At 35.4% G+C, this 17,828-nt stretch overlaps 2 protein-coding genes across 2 annotated transcripts in view; one reads left to right on the top strand and one right to left on the bottom strand.

Annotated features, from left to right (window-relative positions):
- Positions 1-17,828, top strand: part of LOC149774979 (uncharacterized) — a 54,498-nt gene that overhangs the window by 2,052 nt on the left and 34,618 nt on the right. The window lies entirely within an intron of this gene.
- On the bottom strand, positions 224-8,465 carry LOC149774980 (uncharacterized). The gene is made up of 3 exons (XM_089944567.1): positions 8,393-8,465; positions 2,881-3,341; positions 224-232 (listed from the first exon to the last, which is right to left on the bottom strand). The coding sequence occupies exons 2-3, from the start codon at positions 3,337-3,339 to the stop codon at positions 224-226; spliced, it is 468 nt and encodes a 155-aa protein (XP_089800693.1). The 5' UTR covers positions 3,340-3,341; positions 8,393-8,465.

Genomic DNA, 17,828 nt, shown 5'->3' with positions numbered 1-17,828 from the left:
AAGGCATATGACGATATTATTTTTCTTCTATTCAACATTCACAAAATTTTAAATAAGGACAAACAAGAAACATAATATGTGTGATTATAATTGTCCATATATTCCATTTTGATTTTATCTTTGGAGTTTATTTTAGCAAGACAAGAAAATATTTTTTGAAGTTGAAATAAAATATTTTTAGTGACATTTAATCACATAACAGTAGAATTTTGGTAAGCTATACTCACGTTTCCTGAAGATAAAGTAAAACAATAAATAAACATCTTCGAAAGCTGCAATATTTCAGAGCAGGACGGGAGATAGTGCAATGGTGTGTATTTTTATATAAGTTATTGGGCTGGACCATCATAAATGATAATGTGACAGTGCATGTATATTGTAATAAATTTGGAGTATGCACATTTGGTTATAGCGCCCCGTTTTAAGGAATGCTTAGATTTATGTGATTACTAGTCTGATTATTGGAATTCGGTGCAATGGAAATATTCCTTATGTTACGTATATCTGATTTAATTCATATTTATTTTAATTTAGTTGTTTGTCAGTTTCATTTTTTTTATTCTATTATATGCTACTATAATGTAAATTTATTAACTAGAGATGATACTTTTTCAAAACATTGTTTGACCTTGACTGTTAGTTTATAAACACCATGTGTTGATTTAAATTCTGGCCTTGTTTCAGAACTTGTAGCTACATTTATAAACAAGTTCTATTTTATTTTAAAATGATTGGTTGTTTCCAAGGTCATGATGGTACTACATGATTTAAGATGTAAACAACTTTTTAATATTTGTTATTTCTTGGAGTAAAATGTTTGGTTGTCGTCAAGGTCATATTTGGTGTAAACACGATCACGTGACCCCACTTTCGATTTCGCAATTTGGATTTCCAACACTGGAGTGCCATTATTTGTATTTCTACAAGGAACTGTAGATAAGCACAGTAATGACTACATCATACGTCATCGTCGCCCATCTTGGATTTTCCATCTCCATTGTGTAAATTTGTGTAAATTTGTCACCAGACTTAGTTTCACGACCCGTGACAGTCGGAATGGTGTATGTTTTATCCGTTGAGGGCATTCATTTATTACTAGGCAACGACATAGCTGGAGACTAGGTTGTGGTTAATCCACTTGTAACTGACAAGCCTTGCTTGGATCAGAAAGTCGATCCAATTGAAAAAGAATTCCCTGATGTATTTACAGCTTGTGCAAGATCAAGAGATATGGCAAAGAAAGCTCTTGAAAATGATGTTGGTAAGGCAAGTATTCCTTTAGCTGACACATGTATTGGTCAGGTTTTTGATGAGGTCACTTTCACTCCTTGTTTGGATCAATCAGAAGGTATTGATCACAGTGATCCTCTTTTAACGACTCATTCTCTTTATTCTAAATCAGGGTGATAAACGACAATCACTTGTCGCCCAACAGGAAAAAGATCCTGTTTGTTTCAGAAGGCCATTAGCGAAACTGAAGCTACTGAAGTTCCTGTCTGTTATTTCATAAAAAATTTAATTCTTATGAGAAAATGGAGACCTCCTGTGGTACCTGCTGATGACGAATGGTCAGTGAACTATCAAACTGTAGTTCCAAAACCTTCCAGACAGGACATATAGAATCTATGTTGGGGTTTGGACCGAGACAAGGAAATCCCAGTCAAGGGGTTATATTATTTGACATATAATTTAACCCCGCGACGTTGTCCAAACCCCAAAGTGAATCTTTTTCTCGCCCAATAATTGTCTTTAAATTAAAAATGAACTTCTCACTTGTGCAGTGCAGTTCACGCGCAAATGTTTACATGCGGTGCATTAATACAAAAATGAGGAATGTGGCGTGACCGTGTAATCCTAAGTATACAGTTTCTATGCGCGAGCCAAAAAGAATAACAACATAATAATTTGCATAGTATTGAGGTATTATCACATTTAATATATGGATGTTATATGAAATTAACAAAAAAAAGTCAATATTTATTACAAGAAAATGTTTCATTTTCATCAGTCCCAATTTAGAAAATTAAATTGTAAAGAATGAAACGACACTGCGCCCACACTTCTATTGTTATAACGAAAAGTTACATGTAGCATGAGTGTCCGTGTTTGGGTTATTCACGGGTATTTGGAGATCAGAGTCACTATCGTATATAAATTTCCTTATCTTTGGAGGTGGTGAAACTGTTTGTAACATGTGTTGTAATTAATATGGATTGTAAAATTACCACCCCGTATGAAAGACCCTCCAAATACAGTCCCTAGCTGATAACCATGTGATGAAGTTTCAAGTTCAAGATTTCTAGGAAAATTTATATTCTCTGTCTTGGAAATATGGCAAGTGTTCCTACTAGTAGTGGAAGAATCTGCTACAGGGAAATTTGTTTGTGGAATAACGTGTGGATTGATAAATGATTCCCTTTGGCTGGTAAGTGCATTATTTGTCCTCAAAGATTGCATGCACATGTTTCATTCAACTGGGGCACAATGGAGATGTTTAACAAAATTAGAAGAAAGGATGCTTGACATAACACATTCTGGCTATTACTAAGTTTTCTGTAGTTGTTGAGAGAGTTGGGATTTTTGTGGCCAGTGATGTGTATAGCCTGAGTGTCTGGAACATTGTATTCTATTAGTTTCTGACAGATATTTTCTCACGCTAGCGTTTTTAATGGGTTTAGAAGCCAAATCGGGCAAGTTTACTTTCAAAGCCATTTTTTTCATTAGCGAGTTAAGCTTTCGAGCACCAACTGGTGCACATAAAAACCATTGCTCATTTGGCCCAGGTGCATGCACGTAAGTTACAGGGGCATGGTAAAATGGATGGTCAGGGTTACAAAAATCAATTGGACGTTTGTTCATGCAACATTTGTAAATAGTTACCGGACGTATATCTGGAAATAGATGGTTAGCGTACATCCCTGGTTTTTCTTTTCTTGTGTTTTTTATGTCCTCTCCTGTCCTCGTCTTCGTCTGTCTCTCGTTAAACTCTAAATATTCTACGTCAAGTTCGCAATCTTGCTTTAATGATATGTCTCCCAACTTTATGTTTCTGTGTTCTTCTCCCCCTCCCCGTACCTCAAAGTACAAAGTATTATTAAACCATAAAGTGTTCAGTAAACTTGCCGGTGTGCTGGGGCCCAGAAGCGAGTATTCATACATTTTTTTTATGTCATCATCAGTTACGGCATCAGCAGTTTTGAGTTTGTTTCCTTTTCCTTTCTTCTTCAAATCTTTCTGTTTACTTTTTAGGGCATCTCTTGCTCGATAAAATTCAGGGTCATAAACCAAGCTGCAATTGTATCTGTTTCGTCTCAGATATCGTTCAAAACTTCCCATCATGCCTAATAATAAATAATAATTAATTATAAAAAGCCATGTACCTAGGGTAACAAATCTCTCTCTGTTTTTTTAATCATTTGTCATCCATGTTGGCGAGGGCCTAAATTGCTTTATCAGTCAAGTTCTTTAATTTATAAGGTAATTTACCTTTTAAAACTATGTATACAATTCTTGTTCATTACATAATATTTTTTTGGGTAATTATTTATTCATTCTTGCACTCATTTAAAAACTCATTTATGTTTCAAACAAATTGAATGTATATCAGTTGCGCTATGCATCATTTTATTTGCTCATCAGTGATTCTACTAAATTCGGACCAAATATGGAATAATACAGTGATTTTTTTTTCAATCTAAATTCACAGTTTTGGATATTTAATCATGTTACTAACATTTCACCGCACATGAAAACAAAAAATTGCCCACAAATTGTTTACCGTTTTCATTTTACGCCAAATGCATCTCTCATGGTGAACCTTGTCGTTACGGAAGTTAGTTGAATCAATTAAAGACTATTCAATCCAATTAATAGTAAATTTCAACCTTTTACTCACTTTTTAAAGCTAAATTCTGATCTATCTTTTAGTTATATACTATAGAAAGGCTTGTTTTTTATACTTTGTTTTTACAAATAAAGTCTCAAAATAGACTAAACTGCGTTTGGATAACAGTCACACATAAACAAATAAACTATCCAAAAGCATGTTTGGGAGAGCCAGTTATTGTTAACTTTCCTTGTTTTTGCTAATATAATGCATTATCTTTCAAGTTAAGGTGATATGTTTTTTGTGCACTTGTATATTTTTATCTCCATTATAAAAAACAAGTAAAAACGTTACGGAAGTTAACTTTACTAAGTTCATGAAAGAACATGAAAGAATTCTTAAAAATTGTATTACAGGGAACGAAGTAATTCTATTCTTTTAGTTCACTGATTAAAGGCAAACATTTTTTTTGTCTATTTGATCATTTCGAAAGCCCTTTCGGCCTTTTCCATCTCACTTTTGTCAATCAGGTAAGTTTTATCCAATCGTTTGGATTTTCCTGCAGGTCTTGGTTCTTTTTCTAGTATGGTCAGAAGTTTTTCTCTTTTTATCCACAATTTGTCTTCCCTAGATGGCATTTGGAATGCTTTGCCATACTTTCCTGATTTCTCTAAAAAATTGATCTCTACTTCATCATCGTCAATATCAATGGCTACTATTTGACCAAAATAAAAATTTCGTTCGTAAACAGCAGAGACCCAGCAGGATGGTTGAATGTCAGAGTACTGAATGCGTTCATATTCAAACACTTCTTCCTGGTCGCTTGTAACGGCAGCGACCTCTAAAGTTGGCATGAGAGTTCCATTTGTATCAATGACTTCCTCATCCTGTCTTTTACATATCACATGTTCCTGCCATTCATGGACGCTGGTTTGAGGATTGACAAGACAACCATTACAATAACATGATGTTTCTCTAGTAAGGATCGTACAAGAGTTTATTGGCACAACTGCATGTAACTTAAAGGTACCGGATATTTGCATAGGCTTCTCTTTCTGTTGTATTGTTTCATTGCTCATGTCAACGTCTGCCTGGTTGTAGTACAGATATTTTATTTTGCTACCACTCTCTTCCGTCTGCTTAGACCACGCGTAGAAATCTTCAGCATTTTGAATGAGACATTTTCCATGACGAATGGCCATATCTGCGGCTCTTTTTATGCTAGCACCTAAACCATCACACGGGCCTTTGCCATGGCCCGATTCCAAATAGTTCCATCGACCAGCTATACCAAAGTCTTCATTGTGGTCAGCCAAAATTTTAAAGATTGTTTTGTTTCTATATTGGCTCGTTGGTGAATCGGTAAGGTAGTGTATGGTTTTGATTGATGGATAAGTTGATTGCAGCATTGGTATGAGTTTCTTCAAAATTGTATAAACAACTGTTGCGTTATGACATAAGACATCAGAGACTCCCACAAAACTTTGAAGACGTTGGCCTTGTGACTTTGGAAAATAAACAACCATAGTGTGGAGACTGACCATAGCCTGATTCCAATATGAAGACTGGACTGCTTCCACGGAGGTACACACAAAGTTTTCAGCAAAGTCCATCCATAACATTACTTCATTCTCGGGTAAATTTTCTCGAAGGTTTCTCATTTCTTGGTACTGTACTTTTACCCTCTTGACGTGGTTTCTGAATTCTGACGTTTGACTGTCCATCAAATGAATAAAATCGGTTTTAGCTACAGCTTCATCAACTTCTTTCCATCTTGACTTCTGCCCTTCTACTACCTTTTTCCATTGAGTGTATTTAACCATATCTGGGAGACCGGTTTCAAGTGTTTCTTTCAGTTTTTCATTCGTGTCCTGTTCTTTAATGAAAGCATCTGGACTTTTTGGAAGATTTAGACCTAATGACCTCATTGCTTTAAGTTTCAAAGCCATATTTTGATGTCGTGCGCATAAACAGGTTCTTCTAGATGCAAAGTTAGCTAGCAACAAATATTTCGGTCTTGACTGGTAGAAACGAGCTCGTGACACCTTGATATCAGGATTCTCTAAGCGAAATTTGTCATGAAGGTTATGCATATAGTCGGATAAAATTCTCTTTTGATGCTCGATGTTTTCAATCACCACTACATCACTCTTCTTTTTGCTGACAAGTACTGAGCTGTTATCTTCTCTCTCCAGGAAACTTGTTACTTGTAAATTTAGATTCTGTTTAGATGCTTGTTTCTTTGTAAGCGTGGTTCTTTTGACCACCTGTTTTCTGTGTATGCCAGTTCTTCGATGTAACTCAGACATGAAGCGATACTTTCTAGCGGTATAAAATGGGAGCTTCTTGAAAACACTTTTTTTAACTGAAGCCACAGATTCTTTTAAATCTTTTGTGATGCAGTTGGCAAAGAAAAGCCTTTTTCGAAGTATTTTTCTTCCTGATGGTGTGAGTTTAAGTCTATTAAGCAGTGCATTTGTTTTTGATCGTGGTGTCATACGTGAGCTAGGAACTGAGTTTTCGTCTGTTTCAAGAGTTGTGTCTAAGTCTGCATCCGAAGAGTCATGAGTTTTTGTACTTTTTGCTCTTAGTCTTTCTATTCTCTTTTGAATACGTTTGTTGCACTTGCTTAAATCTACGTTTTTCTGTTCTAACTCTTGAATTTTCCTCTGTGCATTCTTGAGTGAGCTTTTGTACCGTTTTCTTAAGCCTTCTCCCTTATTATGTCCAAACGATGGAAACTTCACCAATATTGTTGTCTTTTCATGACTTCTTGTTGATGTACCTGGACCATCTTCTATGTTATTCACAGGGGTCATTTGGGAAATCTTCTTTTTCAAATAATGTCTCTTTACTCTCTCGTTTACTTCTTTTTTCCTTCTTTTATGTGCTCTCTCGCCAAGGTTTTCAACTGGAACATATGACTCCCTTTTTCTTTTTCTCTCCTTTTCCATGAATGCGTTTAGATTCTGTTCTTTTTTTCGCTCTCTCCATCTCTTTTGTCGTTCTGCATTTGACAGTGGCATGGTTAACTGAAAAAAATACAAGAAGTGTTTTTAACCTTTTAACCTCCGTAACGAAAGCAATTTGCGTTTTTTTCTAATACTAATATAATAATATTAGAATTGAGTGGAAACGGTGATAATTTTATTTCTAGTCTCGATCTCTTGTTCAACGATTTTAGTTTTTTTTTCTTTTTTTAGGAAGGGGGGGGGGGTAACATTGTGTGTTTTATCTTTGATAAGCCATACCTCAACATCAAGAATCATCATAGAACACTGGTCTGTAGACACGATGTTAACTTACGCCCATTTTATAATTTACACATGAATAGCTTAAATTTAAAGTTATAGAAGTGACAATTGAAAGCATAACATGTAAAAGAATACAAAAACCATATAAAAAATATTCAATTAACTTCCATAACGGAATCGGACATGATTTTCGATTGGGCAAAAATTCACTCTACACCGACAACATGCAGACGATTTTTTTAAGTTATAATCAGGTCGTATTTGGAATGAAAATCAGTTGTATTTGTCTTTTCTACTATTAAAATCAAGTTTCTGGCATGCTTTTTCACTAGTACACAAAGAACTTACCTGAAGAAAACAACAAGTAGCTCTAAATTATAGTAAAAATCGTTGATAAATGATGTCTGCTATATTCGATAATCTTCCGGTGAATCGTGAAAAATAACCACCAAGTACAAGTCTCGATCCGGTATCGACTTCTGATTCCGGAAAAAAACCGTTACGGAAGTTAAAAGTTACGGAAGTTAATATTTTATATTTAAAATTGAACTATTGGTTACAGACATCGATAATGTCTTCGTTGAATAGTTTATATTAAAGATTTCCAGCGCTTGCAGTGAAACTCGCCTAATATTTACCGTTTAAATTTACCATTTCACAGAGATAGTTGTTACGGAAGTTAATGTCTTAAGTAAGACATCCTTTTTTTATATTTCATTATCTTCTTAGCAGAAAGTTTCCAACTATTTCTTTTCGACAGAACTAAGATCAGAGCTAACGGTTTTCTGTTTTTAGCTTACAAAAAACCCGATAGTTGTTTTCGATTTAACTAAACGTTTTGGTATATACATAAAAAGGTTACGGAAGTTAATGTAATTTTTGCGACTAGGTTTAAATCAGCATAAAACATAATCGATGTATTTATTGCTTGAGATCATGTCTTCTTTCAATCAAGCAAAACAACAAAATATAGAAATAAAGCACCAACACAAAAAAGTGTCAAGGATTCAAAAAGTGGATGCATGCATAGCGACACATTACTTTACGTGTAAATTAGATTTTCATTTTTGATATATTTTCACAATTAAAAAGGTCTAGATACCTTTATTTAAATTGAAATGAGAAAAAACGTGTTATAGTATATATCAAAACAGAAACTAATGGTGTAATGAATTCAATAAACGTTTTACGACTGCAAATTTGTTAACGACATGAATAATCATTAATTGGTCACATTATAGTAGAATGAGTGTCATACATTATTCTTCAGATTCAATTGTGTGTTATCGGTCAGTATGTATGCCATTGTCACCTCTCAATGTTGCCGGCTCGTATTCACTTCCATCAGTCTGACGAAGTGAAAGGAAAAATCTTGAGAGAATGATGTTCAGGGCAGGTGCCGGCACTTGATGTATAGGGCGCGTCTCGTTGTTTTTCTCAAGATATTCTTCTAGTAGTTTTATGTCTATGTCTTGCTATGTCTTGCGTTTGATATTCACATTTTCATGCTCTAAAACAAAATTTGTGACAAATTGTTCGTCCACTTCTGTAAATCTACTCTCTTTGACCGTTTCAGTGTTTTTTATTTCCACTCCTGATTTTGTTATTTTCTCCGACGAAAGTTGGTTTGGTTTCAGAGACACATTTATTTCATTTGTTTCCCAGTCATCAAAAAGAAAGGAAAGATCCTCTGACTCATGCTTTGGTGAATCTTCTGAAATTACTAGTTCATGTTTTGCATAATTTGCGAAACTTCCATCGTCCAAAAAGCGTACTGTATACATGGAATAGGTACCCAGTGGGTGGTAAACATTTACGATTTTTGCTCTATCTTTAAGAGACAAGATGTTTCCTAGCTTGTAGTCTATTTTCTTTTTGTCTTATCTTTATCTTTTGCTTTCTAAATCTTCTTTTTGTAAGTTATTTTTTTCTCTCTACTCCAAAAAATTATTTTGTCAAATGTCCCAAAGTGTTAGCGTTTGTTTGATCCGAAAATAACTCCATCAGACCAAGCATAAGACAACTATGGTTGCGTTCCTTGATAATGTAGTCCGTAGAGCGTGGACACCTTGACTGAGACGACTGGTCTGAGATGACTAGACTGAGATACGAAAAGTAAGGTTAGCAAAACAGCTAGATTTTTCTGTCGCATGGGTGAGAAATACTTAGTCTCGACCATGAAACTCCATTGGCTGATCATTTAGGGATCAATAAAACTTATAACAAGATCTTAACTCACTTCTATTGGCCAAAACTCAAAAGTGATGTTGGTAAATACTGTAGATCTTGTCATACCTGTCAAATGATGGGAAAACCAAATCAGAAAATTCCCAAGGCTCATCTACAACCTGTTCGTGCCTTTGACGAACCATTCAGTAGAATTATGGTAGATTGTGCTGGTCCCTTACCTAAGACCAAGTCAGGTAACCAATACCTGTTGACCATTATGTGTGCGTCAACAAGGTTTCCAGAGACAATTCCCTTGAGGAATATAAAATCTAAAACAATAGTAAAAGCTTTGATAAAGTTTTTTTTTTTTTTTTTTAAACTCAGTTTGGCCTTTCCAAGTCCGTACAGTCTGATCAAGGCTCAAATTTCATGTCTGGAATTTTCCAGCAAGTTATGTACGAATTGGGCATTAAACAATTCAAATCTTCTGCCTATCACCCTGAGAGCCAAGGTGCATTAGAAAGATTCCATCATACTTTGAAAAATATAATTCGATCATATTGTTTTGATACGGGTAAAGATTGGGATGAAGGAATTCATTTACTATTGTTTGCTGTTAGGGAATCAGCACAAAAATCTTAAGGTTCAGTCCCTTTGAACTGGTTTTTGGACACACTGTGCGTGGACCATTGAAGTTATTAAAAAAAAACTTCTTTCTAATGAAGATTCTGAAATTAATCTTCTTGATTATGTTCTAATTTTAAATACAAGTTGTCAAAGGCTTGTGAGGTCGCAAGAGCAAATTTGCACTCTACTAAATCCAAAGTGAAGTTAAGATATGATAAAAACTCGAAGGAAAGGAGTTTTCAGCCTGGTGATAGAGTCCTGGCTCTCTTGCCAATACCACAAAATCCTCTTCAGGCTAAGTATTATGGTCCCTACACAGTTGACAGGAAAATAAATGATTTAAATTACATCATAAATACTCCTGGGAGACGTAAACAAAATCAACTCTGTAACATTAACATGCTAAAAGAGTATATTGAAAGAGATAGCCAGGTTAAACATGCAATTAATTTAGTTGTTGTTGTTCTTGTTGTAGGGTTTAACGCCATTTTTCAGCACACGATAGGCTATACATGGCGGCCAGTATTAATGGTGGAGGAAGAACCCGGGAAAACCCCGGAAAGAACCACCGACCCACGAGAAGCTAGTGGCAAGCTTTCTCACATACCCACATTGGCTGAATCCGAGATTCGAACCCACGCAGACAGAGGTGAGATGGCAGTGATCCGTAACGGAGAGCGCTTTAGACCACTCGGCCACTCGGGGCCCCCTAATTTAGTTGTACCTGTCCCACTCATTAAAGATTTAAGTGAAGGAATATCATCAGATTCTACTGACATTGGAGTGACCAGAAAATTTCACATTTGCAAGAGAAAAAAAGAAATAAACTTAAAGAGTTATTATTGAATATGATCACTTATTTCCAGATGTTCCTACAAGGACAAACAAAATCTTCCATGACGTTGAAATTGTAAATTCTAAACCTTTCAAATAACACCCGTAAAGGATGAACCCTCTCAAACAGGAATACTTGAAAAAGGAAATTCAATATTTGCTGGAGAATGATTTTATAGAGCCTAGTAAAAGTGACTGGAGTTCACCATGCATACTTGTTCAAAAATCAGATAAAACTTTCCGTATGTGTACTGATTATAGGAAGGTGAATATTGTGACAAAAGCATTTATTCCCATTACCAAGAATCGATGACTGTATTGATAAGATTGGGAATGCCAAGTATGTCACCAAGTTTGACCTTTTGAAGGGATTTTGGCAGATTCCACTAACAGAAGGAGCAAATGAAATTTCGGCATTCGTGACTCCAAATGGACTTTACTAATATAAAGTAATGCCGTTTTGGGATGAAAGGGTCGCCAAGTACATGTCAACGCCTCATGAATATGATTACCTCTGGTCTAGACAATTGTGATACTTACATCGATGATGTCATCATCTACAACGACACCTGGAAAGAACATTTAGCAACAATTCGGAAATTTTTTGACAGACTCACAGATACAGGTTTGACAATATATTTATCTAAAAGTGAGTTCTGCTATGCATTTCTGGGACACATCGTGGGACATGGACAAGTTAAACCTATAGATGCTAAGGTCAATGCTATCTCTGAATTTCCAGTGCATGTTAATAAAAAGCAACTGATGCGATTTTTAGGTATGGCCAGATAATATCGAAAATTTTGTTGCAATTTTTCTAACATTGCTGAACCGCTGATAAATTTATTGAGCAAGAAAAACAAGTTCCTTTGGAGTGAAAAATGTCAGGAGGCTTTTGACAAGTTGAAAGCCATACTTAAAAGCGCTCCAGTTATTACAGCTCCAAATTTTAGCCAATCTTTTAAACTGTCTGTTGATGCAAGTGATGATGGGGTTGGAGCAGTTTTGATTCAAGACGATGAAATGGGTATTGATCATTTAGTGTGCACACTATTCCAAGAAATTAAATAAGCACCAAAGGAATTATTCAACAATTGAGAAGGAATGTTTGGCTTTGATATTGGTATTACAACATTTTGAAGTTTACCTTAGTTCAGCTCCTTCCTCGATTGTTGTATTTAGTGACCACAACCCCCTTATTTTCATCGGCAATATGAAACATAAAAATCAAAGACTACTAAGGTAGAGTTTATTGTTACAGGAATATAATATTGACATCAAGCACATCAAGGGAAAATATAATTTAATAGCAGATGCAGCATTTCTCCGTGTATATAAATGTATTATTCATATACAATGTTTGTAATTCATAAGAGTACTTATGTTTTTCTTAAAACCCATGTATTAATCCATGGTAAAAGGAAAGCTTTATCATATAAATCTTTCTTTCTTTATGGGGGAAAGTGTTACGTATATCTGATTTAATTCATATTTATTTTAATTTAATTGTTTGTCAGTTTTAATTTTTTTATTTTATTGTATGCTTTTATAATGCAAATTTATTCACTAGAGATGATACCTTTTCAGAAAAGTGCTTGACCTTGACTGTTAGTTTATATACACCAGGTATTAATCTAAATTCTGACCTTGTTTCAAAACTTGTAGCTACTTTGATAAACAGGTTCTATTTTGTTTTACAGTGATTGGTTGTTTCCAAGGTCATGATGGTACAACATGATTTAAGATGTAAACATTTTTTTTATTTGTTATTTCTTGGAGTAAAATGATTGGTTGTCGTCAGGGTCATTTTTGTAGTAAACACGATCACGTGACCCCCTTTCGATTTCGCAATTCCAGTTTTTCCATTACGCGCATTTTTTAGTTTTAATAGAGATGCTTTGAGAGAGATTTCTCATTTTTGGGCTTTTTACACTGATGTCAGGTTATTTTGCTGTAGCCAGATTTATAGTTCTAATTTTCTTCGGATCAGTTGGATTTCAAAAGGATTAATTCTTTTTTCTCTGGAAATATTTTGAGAAGTGCTCACAAAGAAATTTTGGAAAGACATTGCTTACAAGTTTAATTTGGATTTCCAACACCGGAGTGCCATTTTTTGTATTTCTACAAGGAACTGTAGATAAGAACGGTACTTGCTACATCATACGTCATCGTCACCCATCTTGGATTTTCCGTCAGGATTCAAACTTGAAATTATTAGAACATTTGTTACTAGGACGTTTGCAAAGTAATTCGTGGATTATTCTTAGATTATTGTTGGATTTGATTCTTGAAATCGTAAGTTCTTCTCCTTTTTTCATTTTTACAGAATTTTTCCAGAAAAATAAATAATTTGTTAAATTTTAAAAGTCTTGTTGTTTTCACTCTTTCTGTGTAACTGTTTATTCGAGCCTAAACACGCAACACTTAGCCCGAAATAATTAGCCAATTACTAGGAGCAAACGTCACAGTGTGAAGTGTTAGTGAGTTTCCATGATGCAGTGATTCACTAGTAGTGAATTCTGGTAGTGAATTCTGGTAGAAACGGAATGAGTGTCCCTGTCGTACCGTAGTCCCTATTAAAATCGAGAGGTGTACATTGGTGGTGTGACTGCAGTGGCAGTATTTACGGTAGGATACCTGTAAATTAAACAAAGGAATAAATAAGAAGGCACTCGGCAGATAGCGTTTATGTCGCTATGGTGGCAAATGTGATGGAGTTGTACTGGCGAAATGTGCCTGGAAACCATTGATTGACTGGCCTAAGGTGCCGTACTTAAAATTATTCCCTGTGTTAGGGGATAGTTGCATAGTTTCTACGGCGTGAACTGCTGACGGTACGGAACCTAACGAAGAGAAACAATGCAGATGTGCTGTTGATAAATATTTGGCAGGTTGTGAAATATGTGGTCTTGCATTGCTCGGAATAAAATGTATGTATAGAACGGACATGTCGGCTTTCTAGTGTACAACTGAAGTAGTTTGGATGTCTTTGGAAATTTGGGGTAAACTTGTGACTTTTAGCGGAAATCGCGCCAGGGTTTGACACCGTTCGGTCAAGCAAATACCCCTGGCTGGTGACAATATGTTCTAAGTTTCAAAAGAACATAAAATGCATATATGATTTTAGGAAGGCAGTTATGAAGGGAATGACGTAAATCTCGTTTCATGTGAATTATTTGCAACTCCCATCTTCTCTTCTTTACCAACTACTACTACTTTCGTATATTCTGTTATTGTTGCCGCTACTATCATGATCACTGCAGCAATCGCTGATGTTGATATTGTTGTTGGTTCTACTACCACTATTACTGCCACCGCTACTGCAACAACAACTACTATTGCTAGTGTTGCAGCATCTGCTACTACTATTATTGCCACTACTACTGCAACAACTGCTAATGTTGCTGGGTCTGCTACTGCTACTACTATTACAAATGATGATACTATTTATATTACTGCTTTTACTGCTACCACTAGTACTACGGCTGCTATTTGCTTTTTCTCGTTCTGCACTAAAAACAAGGAGACATTTAAGATCAACTCAGCCTTAAATACCTTTCTAGATGATGGTATATATCTCTATTAGTATCACACCGAAACAGGAAAAGAAGATCACTGTGAGCTAAATTTCATATTTTACTAGCTTAGGCCATTTTCGTGCTTAAGTTGTGACCAAAATACCTTTGACAAGCTGTAAATATATACTTTTATAGCTAGATTCATGACGGTTTGGTAGATTATTCATCCTGATGAGTTTCAGACCCTCATCACAAAAGAGGTAAATGTAATCCATATTTAACATTACAATGAATTTAAAAAAATATATATTTTAAGTTCTTTTCTTTAGGTATCGGACTATTTACTATTTTGCAGCCAGATAACCAGTTTACTTGTTAGTGAATACAAAATTAGAGTACTAACTATTTTCACACCCACCCACCGTCTAATAAATGGATGTTTTTTAATTATTCATTTCAAACTTCTATCTATGTAGTATAATCCACACGGACATATTCACTTTTATTTTGATATCCTGTATTTAATATCCTACAAAAATAGCTCATGAACTTTTGTTGCAAGTCTGTGTTATTGGATGTAGTCACCCTGTTTAAAAGCACTAAATTAGAACAACTACTGTACCGCGAAAAACCTATTTTTCAAGGATGGAAAATGTCCAAACATTTAATGAATGCAAGTATGTCTGGTTTTCACGACAGTCTTATTCAGAAATTCGTTTTATTATTTAACATTCACATTAACGTCAATGGGAAATTAATCAGTTTTCCAATCCCTATAGGGGTGGGAACAGTGTATATATCTATGACAACTATGTGTATATCTGTGTTCGTTTTAAATTCAGTATTTGATTTATTAAAAATTACAACACAGTGGATTTAAAATACATCATGAAACTTTAAAGCTGCCCTATAGCAACTAATATCTAGATCAATGGTCATATTATTTTGAAGTTTAAGTTCCAACATACCCTCTATTGACCATGGCTTTTTATCATTTAAGTTCCAACATACCCTCTATTGACCATGGCTTTTTATCATTTAAGTTCCAACATACTCTCTATTGACCATGGCTTTTTATCATTTAAGTTCCAACATACCCTCTATTGACCATGGCTTTTTATCATTTAAGTTCCAACATACTCTCTATTGACCATGGCTTTTTATCATTTAAGTTCCAACATACCCTCTATTAACCATGGCTTTTTATCATTTAAGTTCCAACATACTCTCTATTGACCATGGCTTTTTATCATTTAAGTTCCAACATACCCTCTATTGACCATGGCTTTTTATCATTTAAGTTCCAACATACTCTCTATTGACCATGGCTTTTTATCATTTAAGTTCCAACATACCCTCTATTGACCATGGCTTTTTATCATTTAAGTTCCAACATACTCTCTATTGACCATGGCTTTTTATCATTTAAGTTCCAACATACTCTCTACTGACCATGGCTTTTTATCATTTAAGTTCCAACATACTCTCCATTGACCATGGTGTTTTATCATCAGTATTCATTTGAACAGTTATATTGTGCACCATAGGCCTGGTTGAAGACTGTCATAGATGTACGAAGTCGACTATAGGTGCAGAACTTGTTTTTTTTTGTCACCGCATTTATCATCCTGTTATTTTGAATGATACTTTCTGTCTGAACGTAAAGGGGCCCCGAGTGGCCGAGTGGTCTAAAGCGCTCTCCGTTATGGATCACTGCCATCTCACCTCTGTCTGCGTGAATTCTAGTCTCGGATTCAGCCAATGTAGGTATGTGAGAAAGCTTGCCAGTAGCTTCTCGTGGGTCGGTGGTTCTTTCCGGGGGTTTTCCAGGGTTCTTCCTCCACCACTAATACTGGCCGCCATGTATAGCCTATCGTGTGCTGAAAAAATGGTGTTAAATCCTGCAACAACTGTCTGAACGTAACACACTGAATATTGCTTTCCAGCTCCTGATTTAACTATATTATTGTATGTATCATCACATCAAACGTAAACGTTTTCTTGCTTAATGTCGCAACAAATTCTCCTTTCTTATATCATTTCAGATCTTTGCCATATCTTTCCTGTATGTACTCTGTTCAGTGACTCTGGCACGAAATGTCTGAACTTATTACCTATTTATTGACATCGAACAGTTATCATATGCTATGCTGCACGGTCCGTATGAAATGGTTGAATTGATAACTAACCACTATGTGTCAAGGTTGAGGTGGATCGGCTATCTCTTCATGTCTATTGGTTGAGAAAGAGAAACTCGTCCCATAGGAGCATATCTTGTTATCCATAATTTTATTTCTAATTTGGATTGCCTTACTTTGCTTCATGAATCATTCCATGCAAGAGAACAAACATATCAAATGCTAATTCTTTTTCTGTTCTTGTAACACTGAATAGTATAGACGAATTTATATGAGTCCATTGTTTGGACTCGCGTATAAATTATTTATCTTAGTGTAATATAACGGTAAGATATATGGGAATTAAATCAGCGACTTGATTCTTTTAGTTCTGTTTTTGCTATAATCAACAAACTAAAACGATTATATGCATCGTACCAAAATCTCTGATATAGGAAATTGACATTAACACAAAGGCTTTGGACGCTGTAAGTATTCTGTTACAGCTTTATACATAAAGCATGATATATAATATATCTGGATGAGTACTACGCCCTCATCACAAGAGTAGTTCACTGCAACCCATATTTCACGCCTCACTAATTTGGGATCAATCTCGACTTCATGCCATAATCATCAAAACATATGATTTTGTCACACTCTTATAGCTAAATTAGGTCACTGTGATATGTATTTTACGTTGTAATTGATTAGGTTATCTTTTGGCATTTAGTAGGCTTCCAAATTCCAGCATAGATACTGCTATACCTAGATTCACGACTGTTGTTGAGAGGTTGCATCTGAATGCGTAGATTAATGTATGTGGTAATTGTTCTAGACTTGTTGAACTAGATGATTGCATAACAACATCCTTAGCACCGCATCCATACAAAAAGGTCACTGTGACATACCTTTTTCAATGTACTAGCTTAGGTTAAATTTTTCCATTTAGCTCAAGTTGCTTGGGGCATTACAGCATGGCTACACCAATACTCTGTTCTGATGAGGCAATCCGAGTAAAGAACCGTGCCCATGGTAGCTATTCTTGCTTATCTCGATTGTGAGTTCAAACCAGCAGCCTTTAGGTCACGATTTCTAAACGAAAATGACGAAGCCTTATGTCTACTGCTTGAAATTAATCACCTATTACAATGTACAGTAGGGCACATGGAGGGAGAGGCATTAATCTAATGAACACTTAAATATTCAAGCTGATAGCCATGTAGAATATTTGCATCATAAGCCGCGGATGCTTTGTGATGGAGTGTTGGGCTCGTAATGCACGGGTCGCGGGTTCGATACCCACCCCGTCTTTGCTAACAAGGCGTCTAATATGGTATCCTATCTAGACCTTTGAGGATCGATCAGTTATGTCCGTAATTCGGGTTTATGAATTTCATTGGATGCTGTGCAAGCCACCGCATCCAATCAAAATCAGCTTGTTTAAATCTGAGCACCGTTCCTACATAATCGAGCCAAGGAG

Source organism: Sinohyriopsis cumingii, unplaced genomic scaffold, assembly GCF_028554795.1.
Source record: "Sinohyriopsis cumingii isolate HCF-2022 unplaced genomic scaffold, ASM2855479v2 utg000043l, whole genome shotgun sequence".
In the NCBI taxonomy this organism is placed as follows: domain Eukaryota; kingdom Metazoa; phylum Mollusca; class Bivalvia; order Unionida; family Unionidae; genus Sinohyriopsis; species Sinohyriopsis cumingii.
Note: the sequence above shows the minus strand (reverse complement) of the source record. Positions and strands in the feature narration are given on the sequence as shown.